General features: G+C 37.2%; 2 protein-coding genes across 9 annotated transcripts in view; one reads left to right on the top strand and one right to left on the bottom strand.

Moving 5' to 3' along the window:
* Positions 1-14,340, top strand: part of APIP (APAF1 interacting protein) — a 529,312-nt gene that overhangs the window by 259,732 nt on the left and 255,240 nt on the right. The gene's annotated exons all lie outside the window — the stretch shown is intronic.
* Positions 1-14,340, bottom strand: part of PPP6R3 (protein phosphatase 6 regulatory subunit 3) — a 51,068-nt gene that overhangs the window by 5,265 nt on the left and 31,463 nt on the right. For 6 of the 8 annotated variants that reach the window (XM_066321007.1, XM_066321009.1, XM_066321010.1 and 3 more), the window contains 10 exons: positions 12,389-12,504; positions 11,910-11,995; positions 10,612-10,698; positions 8,922-9,019; positions 6,879-6,933; positions 6,083-6,213; positions 5,361-5,479; positions 3,887-4,040; positions 2,728-2,834; positions 1,629-1,779 (listed from right to left, as the gene is read on the bottom strand). In XM_066321007.1, the coding sequence (XP_066177104.1) occupies positions 1,629-1,779; positions 2,728-2,834; positions 3,887-4,040; positions 5,361-5,479; positions 6,083-6,213; positions 6,879-6,933; positions 8,922-9,019; positions 10,612-10,698; positions 11,910-11,995; positions 12,389-12,504 (1,104 nt within the window). The remainder of the gene's footprint in view (positions 1-1,628; positions 1,780-2,727; positions 2,835-3,886; positions 4,041-5,360; positions 5,480-6,082; positions 6,214-6,878; positions 6,934-8,921; positions 9,020-10,611; positions 10,699-11,909; positions 11,996-12,388; positions 12,505-14,340) is intronic. The other 2 variants (XM_066321011.1, XM_066321012.1) reach the window with 2 other exon arrangements.

The raw sequence follows: 14,340 nt of genomic DNA, 5'->3' as shown, positions 1-14,340 counted from the left end.
GACTGGCCCAGATAACCTTTCAAGGTACCTTCTGACTGAGGCAATTCCATATTGCCTCCCTTTGCACCTCTATGTCCTTTTAACTACAGTTCCAGCAGGTAACTCCATGGACGTAAGCAGGAACTGTCACTAGATGCTGCCTCCTCATGTCACAAGTCACACAACTTGAAAGTGCATGTAAGCTAAACTAGGTTAAGAAGTTTAAAGACACCAAGGATAACTAAACCAAATTTGTAAACATCTAAGAGTGAAGACCATGTAAAAGCATTGTGCAAAAGACAGAACAAACTGGAGAGTAGACACATTGTTTACTGTATCAGCAACGCACTATGGATAGCTTAATGTCACATCGATCTGCACAGAGACCTAACACTTCTCTAAAGTGCTGTGGTGCATTCCTCTATCAATGCCATTCGATTTAGAAGCACTGTGCAGTCACATATCTTCCCTCCTCTGTGCTGAAAAACCATACAACGTTAAGTCACTCAGGTAATCAAAAGGATGGAATCAAAAACAAAGGAAAGCTGCTTGGTTTTCAATGCCTATTAATTTTGGATGGTTCAGGAATTATCTCCTACCACTAACGAGGTAAATTAATTTAAACAACAGGCAATGTAACGAGTAACACTGGAAAAGTTTCTTATACTGGAATCAACTTGGGTTTTTTTTTTAAGCAACTTCCAAGATATATTGACAATTTCTTTCTAGTATATAAAGCCAGAATAGGGACAGATATTAGGAAGTTATTCTAAAAGAAGAAGAAGAGAGTTGCATGCCAGAATTCTCTAGCAATGTATTCCAATTTGTCAACATCAGGGTGGAGGCTGGACACACCAGCTTCAATAAAGGCAAAATTTTGCATGTCATACTGTTTTTGTAGCCTCTGTTTCCCTACATAAATATTTGATACTAAATAAAAAACACTTGGTCATTAAATCTGAGATCACAATATCTTAGTAGATAGAATGAAGTAGACAACACTGAAACGCGCTTTACTCTCATAAAAGGATCACAGTGTTGATATACATATAATATACAATTTGACTGTGTTCTAAGACACTTATTCCTTAATCTTTGTATTAGAAGATAGCAAAATTAGGAAGTTATTCTTCCAGTTATTCTAGAATCCCATGTGCCACCTGCAGTCCAGAACAAATTTAACACCATCATGCATACCACCAACAGTGATCACCCCAGTGTCTCAAGAGCTGCACTCAAAAGCAGTGCCTGGCTGGTCTTCAACTTTTGTCTTGCATCTCCTCCTGGATGAGAAGAATGAAATCCCAACCCAAATCTAAGAATTCTGTGCAAAATTTTAAAATCTAGTTTTGATGTGCAATGTTAAAAGATCTGTACATGAAAAATGCACTATAATGTGCATTAGGGACAAAAGCTAACTCAGTCTTCTGCTAGTAATACTCAGTCTTCTTCCACTGAAACTAAGTGTTGATATGTAAAGTCGCACGTTACAGTAACTAACTAGAAGTCAAATTTCAAAACAATTACTTTGAAAGGTTTCTAGTTAAAGCCTCAGGAATTATAATTTAAAAAGAACTCTCTGATGATGCAGTGTTCCATCAACAGTCTTCTGTTTATATGGTGGGAAGACAATAAATAGGCATTTTCACCTTTTGAAAACGGCGGTTTCAGTTTTGGCATCTACAGTTAGGCTCAGTGTCTCCTTCATGCTGCCATTCATGACTGTCTCTGTTACCTTGTCTGCATTTTCCACATCATCCTCTCCATCTGAGCTGGCCTCCATAGCAACACTTCCTGGGGCTACAAGTAGAAATAGAAGCAATTTAATACAAGGCTGGCTACGTTTTTATTTCATGTGAAAGTAATTAAGCCTATATATCAAGAACAGTATTTCTGCAGTTTTGCACACTTCTCGAATTCTACCTTACAGAGAATGTCACCTTTCTGCAACACAGAGAGCATGAGTATAACTTACAGATGGCTTAAAAAAAGCCACAGTCTCCAGCTTTTTTCCTTTTGATACAATGGTTACTGCAACAGTTTTGCCTTAAGAGGGCCTTTGTAGGGTTACTGCGAGGAATTATTTTTCTGTAGTCAAATTCACAACAAGTCTACACAGTACAAATTTGACTCTAAGCTTCCAAGCACTGGAAGATCTTTGGGATGCCCAGTCTGCCTGGACTTCTCGCCTGCACTTCTTACTCTCTCTGGTAATTATAGACACAAAAAACGCTCGTGAAAATATTTTGGTCCAGTTCATACATGTAGAATAAACAATTAGGGCAGGCATAGTGAAAATGGCTTCACTACTAAGAAAGGCATGAGCAGGAAGGAGAAGCTTGAACACAGTGAGGCTACTGGCCTCTTGCCACACAGGACAAGATTGGAGGCTACCATTCTTTTTGGGAATCAGCTCAGCTAAATGAATACACAAGTGAGAAGATTCTCTAACAGAACAAACTTGGTTCCTTTGTAATGCTCTTCTGTTCATGATATGCAGACCTTTTGTCTGGTATCATCAGTATCATCAGTGAGTCAGGTATCAGTAACACTGTCTTTTGTTTTAAATTGGATCCTATTTAAAATGGTTTATAAATTCTTTGAGAAGTCACTTTTAATACCTGTCAGAACAGCATCGGAGCCAGAGAAGAGTCTCTGGAAACCTAAAATTTTAGAGTTCTAAGAGGTTTTTCTTATGTACAGCTCCTACAATCAAGCCCTTTGCATCTGGGAATGCAGTTTACTTACTCTCCAGCTGTGTTGTCAGAGTAGTTGCATTTGCACTCAAGGGATCACCTGGATCTGTGTTTGTCTCCATTTCCACAGGAGAATTACTTCTTAAAGAGTCTTTTGAGCTTAAAGTAGATTAAAAAAATTTTAGAAACATTTCTGAACAGCAAAACGAAGTGTTCTTAAAACAGTATTAGTTTTCTATGAAAGCTGTAAGGACTAGAACTATACTGAAAATTAATTACAAGTTTGTTTCTAAGAGTGCTGGAAACACATGCTAAATAGAAGTTTATTCATGCAAAATGCACCAGAACTGAGCTGATGGTGTTTGATGGTCATTTTATTTTTACTTGATTTTGTTACATTACCAGTACTATTGGACATGCCCCTCACAACTAAGGCATACCTATATCACCAGCACCTAGCACAGTTTCCAAGTATTTTTGACTGTTATGCTAAATGCATTTTTCCAACTTGACAGTTCTCTGTTCAGACTGCCAGTCATGAACTGTTACAGAAGTGATTTCACTACTTGATTTTATATACAGTGTAGCTACAAGTTTTTAATTTTAAAGAAATTCAAGTGACAAGATTTGGCCACTTGAAAAACATCTCACCATTTACAGAATGTCTCTTCTATCCAGTTACGTGGCAACTCCAATTCTTCATTTTCTACACCCTTAATTTGATTATCAAATTTACCTGCCTCAAATCATGAAACAAGACTGTTTTATGCTGGAAAATGTCTTACATCTGGGCTGTTTTAATGCCCAGACAAAAGCTAAATGTCTAAAAAAAAAGTCTTCCATTATGAGGTGGAATTAGTTCTCGATTGCCAATATTTGGCAACTTAAAATTTACATCTATTTGATTAAGTACACGCACAAGACTTAAGCAGAGTGTAGAGTTCAATCCAAAAAAAGAACATCATTATTTTGAGTGTTCTCAAAATCACGCAAAACTACTTAATCGAGTTATCACAGCTGCATAACAAAATGAAGTTAAAAACCCCAAAAGACTAATACCCACTCATCCTGGAAAGGGAGATCATACAGACACATGCTGTTAGAACACACGGCACTTTTCAGACACTTTATATACACCAGCAACATAGGCTTGTGTACAGATGGACACCTCAAGAAAACCAAACTCACCCTGAATAACTAAACATTCTTACCTCAAAGAGGATGTGAAGTCAGAAAAGGAAGCCCAGCCAGTTTCTTTAGCTGGCACAGGTGCTTCAGTACTCCATACAGCAGAGCCAACAGAATCCAGACTGGCCCCGTGTGCAGTCTCCATGGGTACATCGAAGTTTGCTGACCAGTTAGGTGCTGAAAAGCCATCATGAAGTTCATTAGAAACAAATTTCTATAAAGAACATGAGTGCACATATGCCTAACACACTGATTCTCTCTATGTACATTCCATAAAGAGAAGCAAGATTTGTCACTAGACCTGAAAGCACATGCAGAAAAGTCCTGTACAACCTGTTTAAAAAATGAATATATTCCCTAAAAGGAAAATTCTGCTAGTAAGGCAGAATTTCAAGATCAGTAATTCAGAGTACTCTGCTAAAAAAAAAAAAAGTTTATCTGAAGAACAAAACTAACAAAACACATGAAATCACAAATACAATCCTGCTTTATCCTTTAAATTAACCTCAATATTTGCTACAATTTTTCAAACTAATTTCCATAATAATGAAAATCTTAAGAGTTTTCATCCCTTTTTCAATTTCTTCAAATAATTTCTCATGCACTAACACCACTGCTAAGTTTCAGAAAAGTTTAAGGCTTTTAACAACTTAAAATATTTATTGATATTTTAAATTTGGGAGCAACTGTGAATAGCATCTAATTTAGGATAGGTCAACTCAAAATACTTCACCTACCCAAGGGAAACATGTTTTTCATTAACACTTACATACAAAAAAACAGGCTGAAAAGGAAGCTCTGACTAGCAATTAGAAATTCCAACCCAGGCAGATATGGGAGGAGACCCACATGGATCAAAACTTGTTTGACACACAGATGCCAACGACACCAATCTGACAAAAGAAAAGAAAACCCTTAACTTTTCCTTCTAATTTAACTCCTTACAGTCTAGATAAACACAGGGCTTTTACCTACAGACATTGCCAGTTTAGAATGACTTGAATGTGAAAACTTGTCAACCTATTACATCAGTTAAGATTCCATGTAAGAGTCTTCTGATGCGTATCTTTCATTCACATTTGAAACCAAAACAATGCAAGTTCACTTAGCTTCTGTAGGAAGTCTTCTAAAAGAGCACTGTTAGACAAAAAGCTGGTCTAAAAGGCTTCCAGTAAAAATACCATCTCTTGGGTTTGGATAGTAATGTATTAGGTCTTTGTAAGCACTCAGTATTTATAAATGAGTATTTAATCCTTCCCTTTCTGACCACTCTTCCTTTTTAACTCTTGGATAGTAGAAACATGAATTTTAGAAAGAGCAAGCAATTTAAGACATGCAAGAAATTCAAACTTCACAATATGTGCATGCTCTCTGGCAAATGGGAAAGACTACTTTAAGAGAGAGTAAAAACAGTTAGCAAGGGAACTCCTACAAAATCAGGCTCCTGGATCTAACAATTTCCTATTACCCAAAGCAGCAGGGAAAAAAGCTACATACGTTCACTTAAGTCTACTTCCATTTTGTCCTCTGTATTGGTGTGGGATTCGAACAAGTCTTGTTTAGTTCCATCCTCTTCTTCTGAATCTGTACTTTCTTCACTGTCTGTACTGCCCGAACTTCAAATACAAAGAGAGAGTTTACATTCTGTTTTTAGTATAACACCCTGGGCACAATGAAATACTGCAGTTTCAGGCTAGAGAGAATTAAAATTATTTCTGACAGATTACTTGAGGTATAATCTTTAGCTCTTAATACTCCCCTCATTTCTCTCTCAAAGAAACAAGGTTTAAGACTTCACTTGATCACATGAAGAGGCTTTCAGCAGATATTGAGGAAGGCAGCATAGCCCTGAGTTTAGGGGACTAGATGCTCCTTCTACCCAATGCATTTTCATTTGTTCACAGCCATACTGGTACTGCAGTGAGGACAGCAAGGGCTAACAGAGGTGTGGAGCTGGGCTGCCTTGTCCAAAGCAAGGACAGTTGGGCCAATTTAAAAAAAGAAAGAAAGAATACATAGCGGGGAAAAAAACCAAAACCAACAAGCTATGAAAGCCAAAGAGCATCTTTTGCAAACTATGGCTGGTAAACAAAGCATTAGAGCCACATCTCCACTCATTTCTCCACAGAATGGAAACACCTAGTTATGCAGAGAGAACCAGAGGACAGGTGCGTAAGTGCAGGCTCACAACACTGCTGGATGAGAAACACCCTTCTCACCTGGAACGCCTCTGGGACTCTGGTGCAAATGCAATATGTTTTTCTTCCCAAATGTCTTCTTCATCAGAGCCACCATCATCAAACTGCTGTATCCGCTCCTTACAGCAGGCCTCAAACAAGGCTATATTCCCCTAAACACAGCAAAAGTATAAAATCCATACTGCATTAGTAAACATCTTGAAAATACATATTCTGAAGAGAATCTAAAGCATTTCTCTAAAACCACCAGGAAGCCAGAATGTCTTAAAGCTTGTCAAGAAAATATGCGGTGCTGCTTGTTTTACTTGGCTACTAACAAGCTGAATGGACCAAAGAACACTTAGAAGCTTCCATCACGTTTAAAAATGGGATATGGGACCGCAAAGAGCTTTCCACATAACCAGAGCACAAAATACTCCAGCTTTATTTTCTGTAGTGGGGGGTCATTTTAGCTCAACCAACCAATAAACATCGAGGTTCAGTGATTCTGTCCTTATTTTCCTGTCACTACAATTGCATGAAGATTTAAATAGCTTCTAATCATAAAACACAAGTGTGCAACATGCACAACTCAGATCTCAGCGCAATTTTAGACACAGTTATACAAATCAGAAGCAATTCTGCTTAATACTAATCAAAAAGAAAAATAACAGTGTCTTCCAATTAGCAAATCTCATTATATGGGAATACGGTAGGATAATTATTTTCCAGTGATTTCCACATAAAAGGAGTAAATATAACCACTGCCAAAACATTGAGGTCATGCCAAAGTTTAAAAGACAGTCATTTTTCTGATACTATTGGAACACATACTTACACTTTCATTTGTATTGAGGGTAAAGTTGATGTCCGAAACTCGATCAAAAGAAACACTACAAGAAAAAAAGAAATGTACTCAATAAAACAGGATTTTCTAGTGTGACATGAAGACATTTAATTTCTCTTTGGTTTCTTATTTTCCAGTAATCTAAAAATAGAAGATAAAAGACAAAGTAGCCTCCAACATAAAACAGTCAAGAATCCACACCAAGGAGGCCTGGCATTCCTGTGATTTTTTTAACTGTTAAATATTTTAAACAAAAACAGAACATTACCATCTACAGTCAGATGCAAAGATGCAACAAGCCTAAACGAACATAACTGAAATTACAGACCCAAATCTGAAATACTGTATTGCCATGCACTGGAAAAACTTAGGCTGAAAGAATGCCTAACCTGACTATGCTCTACCATGATGTACCTCAAAATCCTGCAAATATCTGCATATGTAGTCCTTATATATTTTAACTGATTTCACCCTTCTATCAAAAGACCTTTTCAACAGGAAGGGACAAAATGAAAAATATTCAATTCTGTTTCCTAACAAAAGAACCCCAAAAACATACATTTTAACTAATCACTGAAATATTTTCCCAAACATAATGCTATATATTAGGCTTGATGCATCTTTACGTATCAGAAGAGTTCATATATTCTGTCTAGTCAGGAGTGCATTCAGCAGAACACACACTACTCCTCCTCTAATATTCATTGCATTATCAAGTAGGGAAAAAGGTGAGCAGTCTAAAGGAACCTAAGTTGCAAGTGTGACTGTATTACTATGCAAGACACCATCTGAATTACTATACTATTGACACTACTAACTACTGTGCTATGCAGGCAATTTAAGAGTGTAATTGATTCTTGGACAGAGGGCATAACTTCAAAGTAATTTCACCTACAGCTTAATTCAACTCATGAGTACATCTCAGTGTACCTGTCACAAGTCTTGAGACCTCTTTACATAAGTAGTCATCTTTCTAACCAAGAGAACAGACTTCCAAAGGCATGAACTTAAAGGAATTCCTACTCCTATCCTTGCCAAAATCCACTTGCTTCTGACAAAGTTAAGGAGTATCTTGTGTCACCTCCTGTACCATTATATCTTAACCTCTAACCTCAGCAGGTTCTGTGGTGTAAAAAGGCAGCAATGCCTCTTGGATGGAAGATACAAGCTTCAGTCAGACATCACTTACTAAGTATGCCTTACAGAAGAGCACTGAGATTATTATAAAAATAATCTTCTAAAAACCATCTTGACAGAATGCTTTTTATTCCTACCTGCATGTTCTGGCATCCCAAGCCATGGAATCTTATAAAAAAACATTATCAACTCTATGATCAGCAAGAAGCCCTATTCTCTCCTCTTCCCTTTACTGTATCCATTTACTTATGAAGAAAGATACTTGCTTTTGTGAGGGGTGTTTTCTGTTGTGTGCTGGGTTTTGTTTAGTTTGGAGGTTTTTAACCTGAGAGAGACTGTTCTCATATCTTCATCTTTCACCTAAGACTATTCATAGAAATCAGACTTAACTGCCTCGACCTTATAAACAAAGGTAGATTTACAATGCCCTTCCTTACTCTCCCCTACAGAAAGCACACTGAGAAACCCATTGCTCCTGTTATCTTTTCTAGGAAACCTAGCAGTAGAGCTAATCATCTGGTCATCAGCAGGGGAAAAAGTCCACCTTGAGTCAAAGTGAAAGTGACCCCAACAATGGCAGGTCAACAGAGAGCCATAGCTCTCTGTTAAAAAGACTCTGGTAAAAAGCAGAGCTATAATTAATTTTTTGTTCACAAGCACAGCATTCCCAACACTGGAACAACCAGGAGATCTGAAAAAGAAGAGAAGCTGCTGCTTTCCCCTGTTCAGAGAGGTTTCTATCGATGCAGAGAGATGGCACAAAAAGACAGGACTGACTGGCAGCTGCTTCACATCAATAAATGTTTGTACTTACCATCAGCAAAATGACAGCCAAAAACACAGCAAGACAGAAAACTCACAAGACTATAGCCAAATTCAGTGTAATATTATACTCACTTGCCAATGTCATCTTGATCAGCAAACTTCTCATCGTTGAAGCCAAACTGGTCAATAAAATTGGACGTCATTTGTTGCATCTGATAATCAGAAAAGGCCTGGCAACCCCAGGACCAACGACAGTGATATAATGATTCTACTAATACTCTAAAATCTATTTGCCCATTTTGCTTCAAAGAAATAAAAGTCTTATCTAAACTAAACATTAAAGGACAGGAAAAGGATTTGTCTTTACCTCTGAATTTTGAAAGGTAGCATCAACTACAACCCTACTTACATTTACTGACTTGAAAGCCAATCTAACAGCTTTCAGTAAAAATTTAAATGTGTAGTTTAACCACATTAACCAGCACCTTTCCAAATGCACCCCAAAGAAAAAGAGAAACACTGTATAAAAGAAAAAGCTGTATCTGCTCAAAATAACATGAAGTTATAAATAGTAAGAATCAGAAAAGTAAACTATATGTAGATACTAAAGCACAGCTGCATATATATTATGCAGGTACCATTAGCAAAATCATTCTCAGGCACACACACCAGCAACATCTATTAAATATTAGAAGAATGAAACCATTGAACATTTTACACCTCAGTGCAGTGTCAATGACACAACCGTGCTGGTTTTTTAAAAGAAGATGACAGTGTTAAGTGCCAGCAGATCAGTAAATACATTAAGGTACATGTGGGCATCATCTATCCATAACAATAGCCTCTGTCCCTTATTTCCCAGGACTAGCATTAAATTATAAATTATTACACATCCTCCAGGGACTTTTAATAACATTATTTCCATGTGTAAAGTCAGCCAACACTAAGATATTCTAGGAAATAAAGCTGTCATGTCAACTTTTGGTTTCTTGCCCAGGTAGCTGAGGAGACACAGTATGGTAGTAAAGTTGAACAATGTGAATATGGAAAGAAAACAAAAGAACGATTAAAAAACCCCAAGTTTAGATTAAGGCATTATGAAAACTGAAGGAAAAAGAAAATATATATATAAAAGGAGGAGGTATACAGCAAGACAAACTTGAAAGAAGCAGCACTGGACCATCTGCATTTCTCCAGATTAACTACCTGGAACTGCTGGGATTGCCTAGGCACAGCAGGTCACTAAGGGGATGCATGAAAAGCACAGAGATATTAGAAGATCTTACTTTCTCACTAAAGCTGCTACAGATAGCACCCAACATATCAAGTTTTTGTACAGGTGCACCTTACAGGTACAAAAGCACTTAATCAGACAAAAATGCATTAGATTCTAAGATTGAGCCACCACCCACAATTCAAACTTAGACAAGCAATTACTTATTATAAAAACTACAGAAAATGTGTAAAATACCAAAGTCAGTATTAGACTAGGTAGTTACTACACAGCTGTTAAGTGTGATCTGAAAGATTCTGGTTAGTAACCTAGACAAATAATGCCATCTAAAACAACTGATTCCATCTAAGTGATCTATTGGCAATCTTGTGCCACAAGGCTCCCACTTGTTCACTATCAGCAGAAGAATTCAAAGAAATGCTTATGAGTCTGGTAAGACACAGTTGTGTGCATGCACACATGCCTAGGTTTTAAATTAAACTAGATTTATATTTGCTTGTGAGTCAAAAGTTCCACTGCTTTTTAAAAAATGTCTTAATTTACTTTTACAGAAAGAGCAACTTAAGCTGTTAAAAGAATTCAACTCACCTGCTGCAAAGAAGAATCCTGTGAGAAGCCAGTTTCTTTAAAGTCAATTTCATCATCACTGGAAGAATGAATGTGGCAGGTAGTAACCTACAGAAAGAAATTGGGTCATTGGAATAGTATATAATGTATTTGTTTATTTCAGATAAAAGAAATTGTTTTAGTGCTCTGTCTTTCTATTCTACTGCAAACTGAGGCGTTTGGAGACAAGCTTTCAATTTGGTTATACTGTTATTACATCAAGTACCTCCAAGTACATCATCATATAGCTGAAGAACCAATTAGTGCCTTTTTTTATAAGCCTAAAATTCTTCCTCCTTATATGATCCTTCTTTTGGTCTTGACCAAGAAGTAGTTTCTACACAGAGGAAAAATAACATTCATCTGCTGGCTGTACACACTTCTTTGCATTCACAGGCTCAATAAAAAATGCCTTATATATATATATATATCTTTTGGTCCTGTTCACAAGTTGCAGAGTTTCAGATGAACTTTCTACTGGTTCTATTGACACCTGTTAACATCATGCTCCAGTTAATATTTATGTTGAAATAGCAAATTAAACAATTATAGTCCAAATAACATAGGACTAGCACAAGTTAATGAAGCCACATGCAAAGTACTGCATTTCTGGAGAAGTCAGGTAAAATAAAACTCATTAATTGGTCTGTTGACATCAGAAACTGCCTCTGCTTATTAAAGTCTCCAAGTGATTACTCTTGGACAGTATTTGTAATATGATTATACAAACCTCCTCTACTACTAAGTGTTCTTCCAAAAGTCTAATTGCTACAGCTGCATGCAGAAGAAATGTGGCAGGTGCACAACAGTAAGCAAAGTTACTTAAGCAAGGCCAGTAACATGAGCAGTGGAATGCAGGTAGCAGTCTTCTGTTAAACTTGTACTGGGTCATTTACATCCTGTAGATAAAGCAATCAACACCAGCTCTTGCACTTTTAGTTTGCACTCTCAAACAGACAGGAATTTTCAAGGACAATACCTTGAAAGAGGTACCTTCTTTACCTTGAAGAGGTAAAGAAATCCTCCTCCTTGCAGACTGCCTGGGATTAGCTACACTAGGTAATGAGCCAGTTAGCTATTACAAGCTGATTGTCTGCATTATGGCTGCATAAATATTAATGATATGGCTTTATTTGAGAAGTACACGGAAGAATTATCAGTTCCACAGCTCAGCAACTAGAGGGACTCCTTACAAGTACAGTGGATCTTGTAAGATTGACAAAAAGAAACTGTCCAAGTAAAGCAGCAGCCATTTTCATACCTTACCCATCACTACTTACCAGATCCACTGTATTCCTCTTGTTGGTTTCTCCTAAAGAGCTTGTGCAGAATGTTTCCCATCGCTCTCTGACCTCCTCTGGAAGCTCTAGCACAGGAAACAAAAAATCCCAAACCAATTAGAAACTACCGACAATGAAGCATCACTTCATTTTCAAATATTTTTTTCTGCTCTACCAAAAAGACTGGTAAGAACATATACATCCTCTTAAATCCATAAATGTAACTCCACCTAGCAAACAATTCCAAATTAAGCAGATCAGCACCCCTTTGCATCTATTTCAGGGAGCTTTAACACTGTTTGAAATGAAAATAGTTAAACATTTGTTTAAGGATGATTGTTTTAAATTGAATGCTTCAGAAGTAATCCAGTCATTTTCTTCTTTAATTCAACAGCTGCCTTCTAATTTAAATTTGCTTAATTTCCTCAGCATTTGATAATGAAAGCCTTCAAGATAAAATCAGGACCATAAATGAATACCTTTGATGAGCTGCTGGACTAGTGTGCTGTTTGGCCCCTTATCTGTACTGTGCACAATGCAGTTTGCTATCCTTGTCAGGTGACCCATGTAGCCATGCCTTCTTCCTCCTTCAGCCCTGCAAGAGACCAAGAGCTCAACTGCTGCACTCACAGCAACTCTGATGTTGGTGTAAAACACTGCCAGAGTCAAGATGCCACACAACACAATGAACTGGGGTTCTTAAGTTAGAACTGCATCCTAAAACTGCAGGTTCACAAAAATACTTAGAAATTTAGATGAAAAGTAAACGAAAGAATTATCAGTTCCACAGCTCAGCAACTAGAGGGACTCCTTACTGGTTTGACTTCACTGAGCCAGTTTAGGAGACTTAACAAGCACATAAAGTACCAAGAAGGACATACGAGCATTTGTACTGCTTGTATAGAAAGCAAAATGCACAGCATTAGTAAAATAATGACAGAATTAGCAACAGAATCAGAGCTTTTAGGAAATTTCTGTTGCTGAGAGTATTTCAGAAAACCCCAAACCATCAAATATTCCCCCATTTTTCAGCCTATGATCAAAAGGGAAAAGCATTCTTAACTACGCCTTAGTATTTCAGGGCTTCTTAGCATACCCATTTAAGTTAGGGTCATTGCTTTCCTAAAGTTTAGGAAAAACATTTATGTGCTTACCAAAGCTAAAATTACAAAGCCATTTAAGTATTTCACACAGAACTGCTCTGCAGAAACAGGAATTACCAGATGTTAGAATAGTGCTCTGAATACCTACTGCCAGCTGGAACCATTCTAAATCTGACCAAATAGCCATCATGAGAGATCCAGCTTGAACTGACTCTCTAGTATTTGGCTGCAAGCCAACCAATCTTTTGTTGCATCTGTTTAAGGTTTTGTGTTTTGAACAAAACCCAAGAAAGACCCCCTCACCCAGTTAGACAAACCTCCCATGAGTGAAAACTTTGTAAAGTGACAGCAGCTCATGAAGTACCTTATGTTATGCAAACACGGATCACATGATTTTATTTTCCATTATCATCTAACACACGAGGTAACTGAAATTATGTCTGTGCAAGATACCATGAGTAAACTACCACACTGTTTACAGCCTGCTTAGGTAACAAGCACTTTCAAAACAAGCAGCATGTGATAACAGCCAAGGTTATAGTTTCTAATACAGGATATGACACAGAGCCCTTCTGTTTGACAAACAAGACTGACTTGTCGTTGCCTAGCCAGAAAGTCTGGAACACAACTGTACATTTTGTTAGCAAATGCTCATTAACCCCAGAGAACCAAACAACTCTTGCTATGTCAGATTTTTACCAGCAGAAAGCAATCACCTTTAAGCTTCTAGAGCTGCTTGAAATACCATTATGTGATAGAACACAAAAGGACTAAAAAAATACCTATTTCCTGAAACAGCTAAGTTAAAAGTACCCTTAAAGATTTATCTTTTACAGTTGGAACCACACCTGTACAAAACTGGATAAAGGAGTGAATTCAAGTCTGTTTCCAGCAAAAGCACTGCCCAAGGTTTGAAACACTATTTTTTTTCATTAGTATTGCAAAACAAGATTAAATATTTAATTAAATCATTCATATGGTAAGCACTGGATCACAGTCTTATCCAAATAAAATATAAGTTTTAGGTTGGAATTACGAGAAAACTTTTCATATTTCTCTCCTATGAGACCCTAACTGCCAGTAAAGCTGGCAATTCTCTATAACCTCAGGAGAATTGATATAAAATAGAAGACATTCAGGAGAGCATGTTTTCTACAGTAAAATTTAGCACATTCCTTTTTTATTACCCCCCCCTTTTCACCATCCTTATTTCCAAGTCAATTACATTAGCCATATATTTACTATCTGATTGACTTAAGACAGGAACAGCAATGTTTTGGGGACTGGAACTGTCTCAACATTCTATCAAACCAGCAGCACTTCCCCAG

The sequence above is a fragment of the Sylvia atricapilla genome, chromosome 6 (genome assembly GCF_009819655.1).
Source record: "Sylvia atricapilla isolate bSylAtr1 chromosome 6, bSylAtr1.pri, whole genome shotgun sequence".
Classification (NCBI taxonomy): Eukaryota; Metazoa; Chordata; class Aves; order Passeriformes; family Sylviidae; genus Sylvia; species Sylvia atricapilla.
This window is presented reverse-complemented; position numbering and strand designations above follow the sequence as displayed.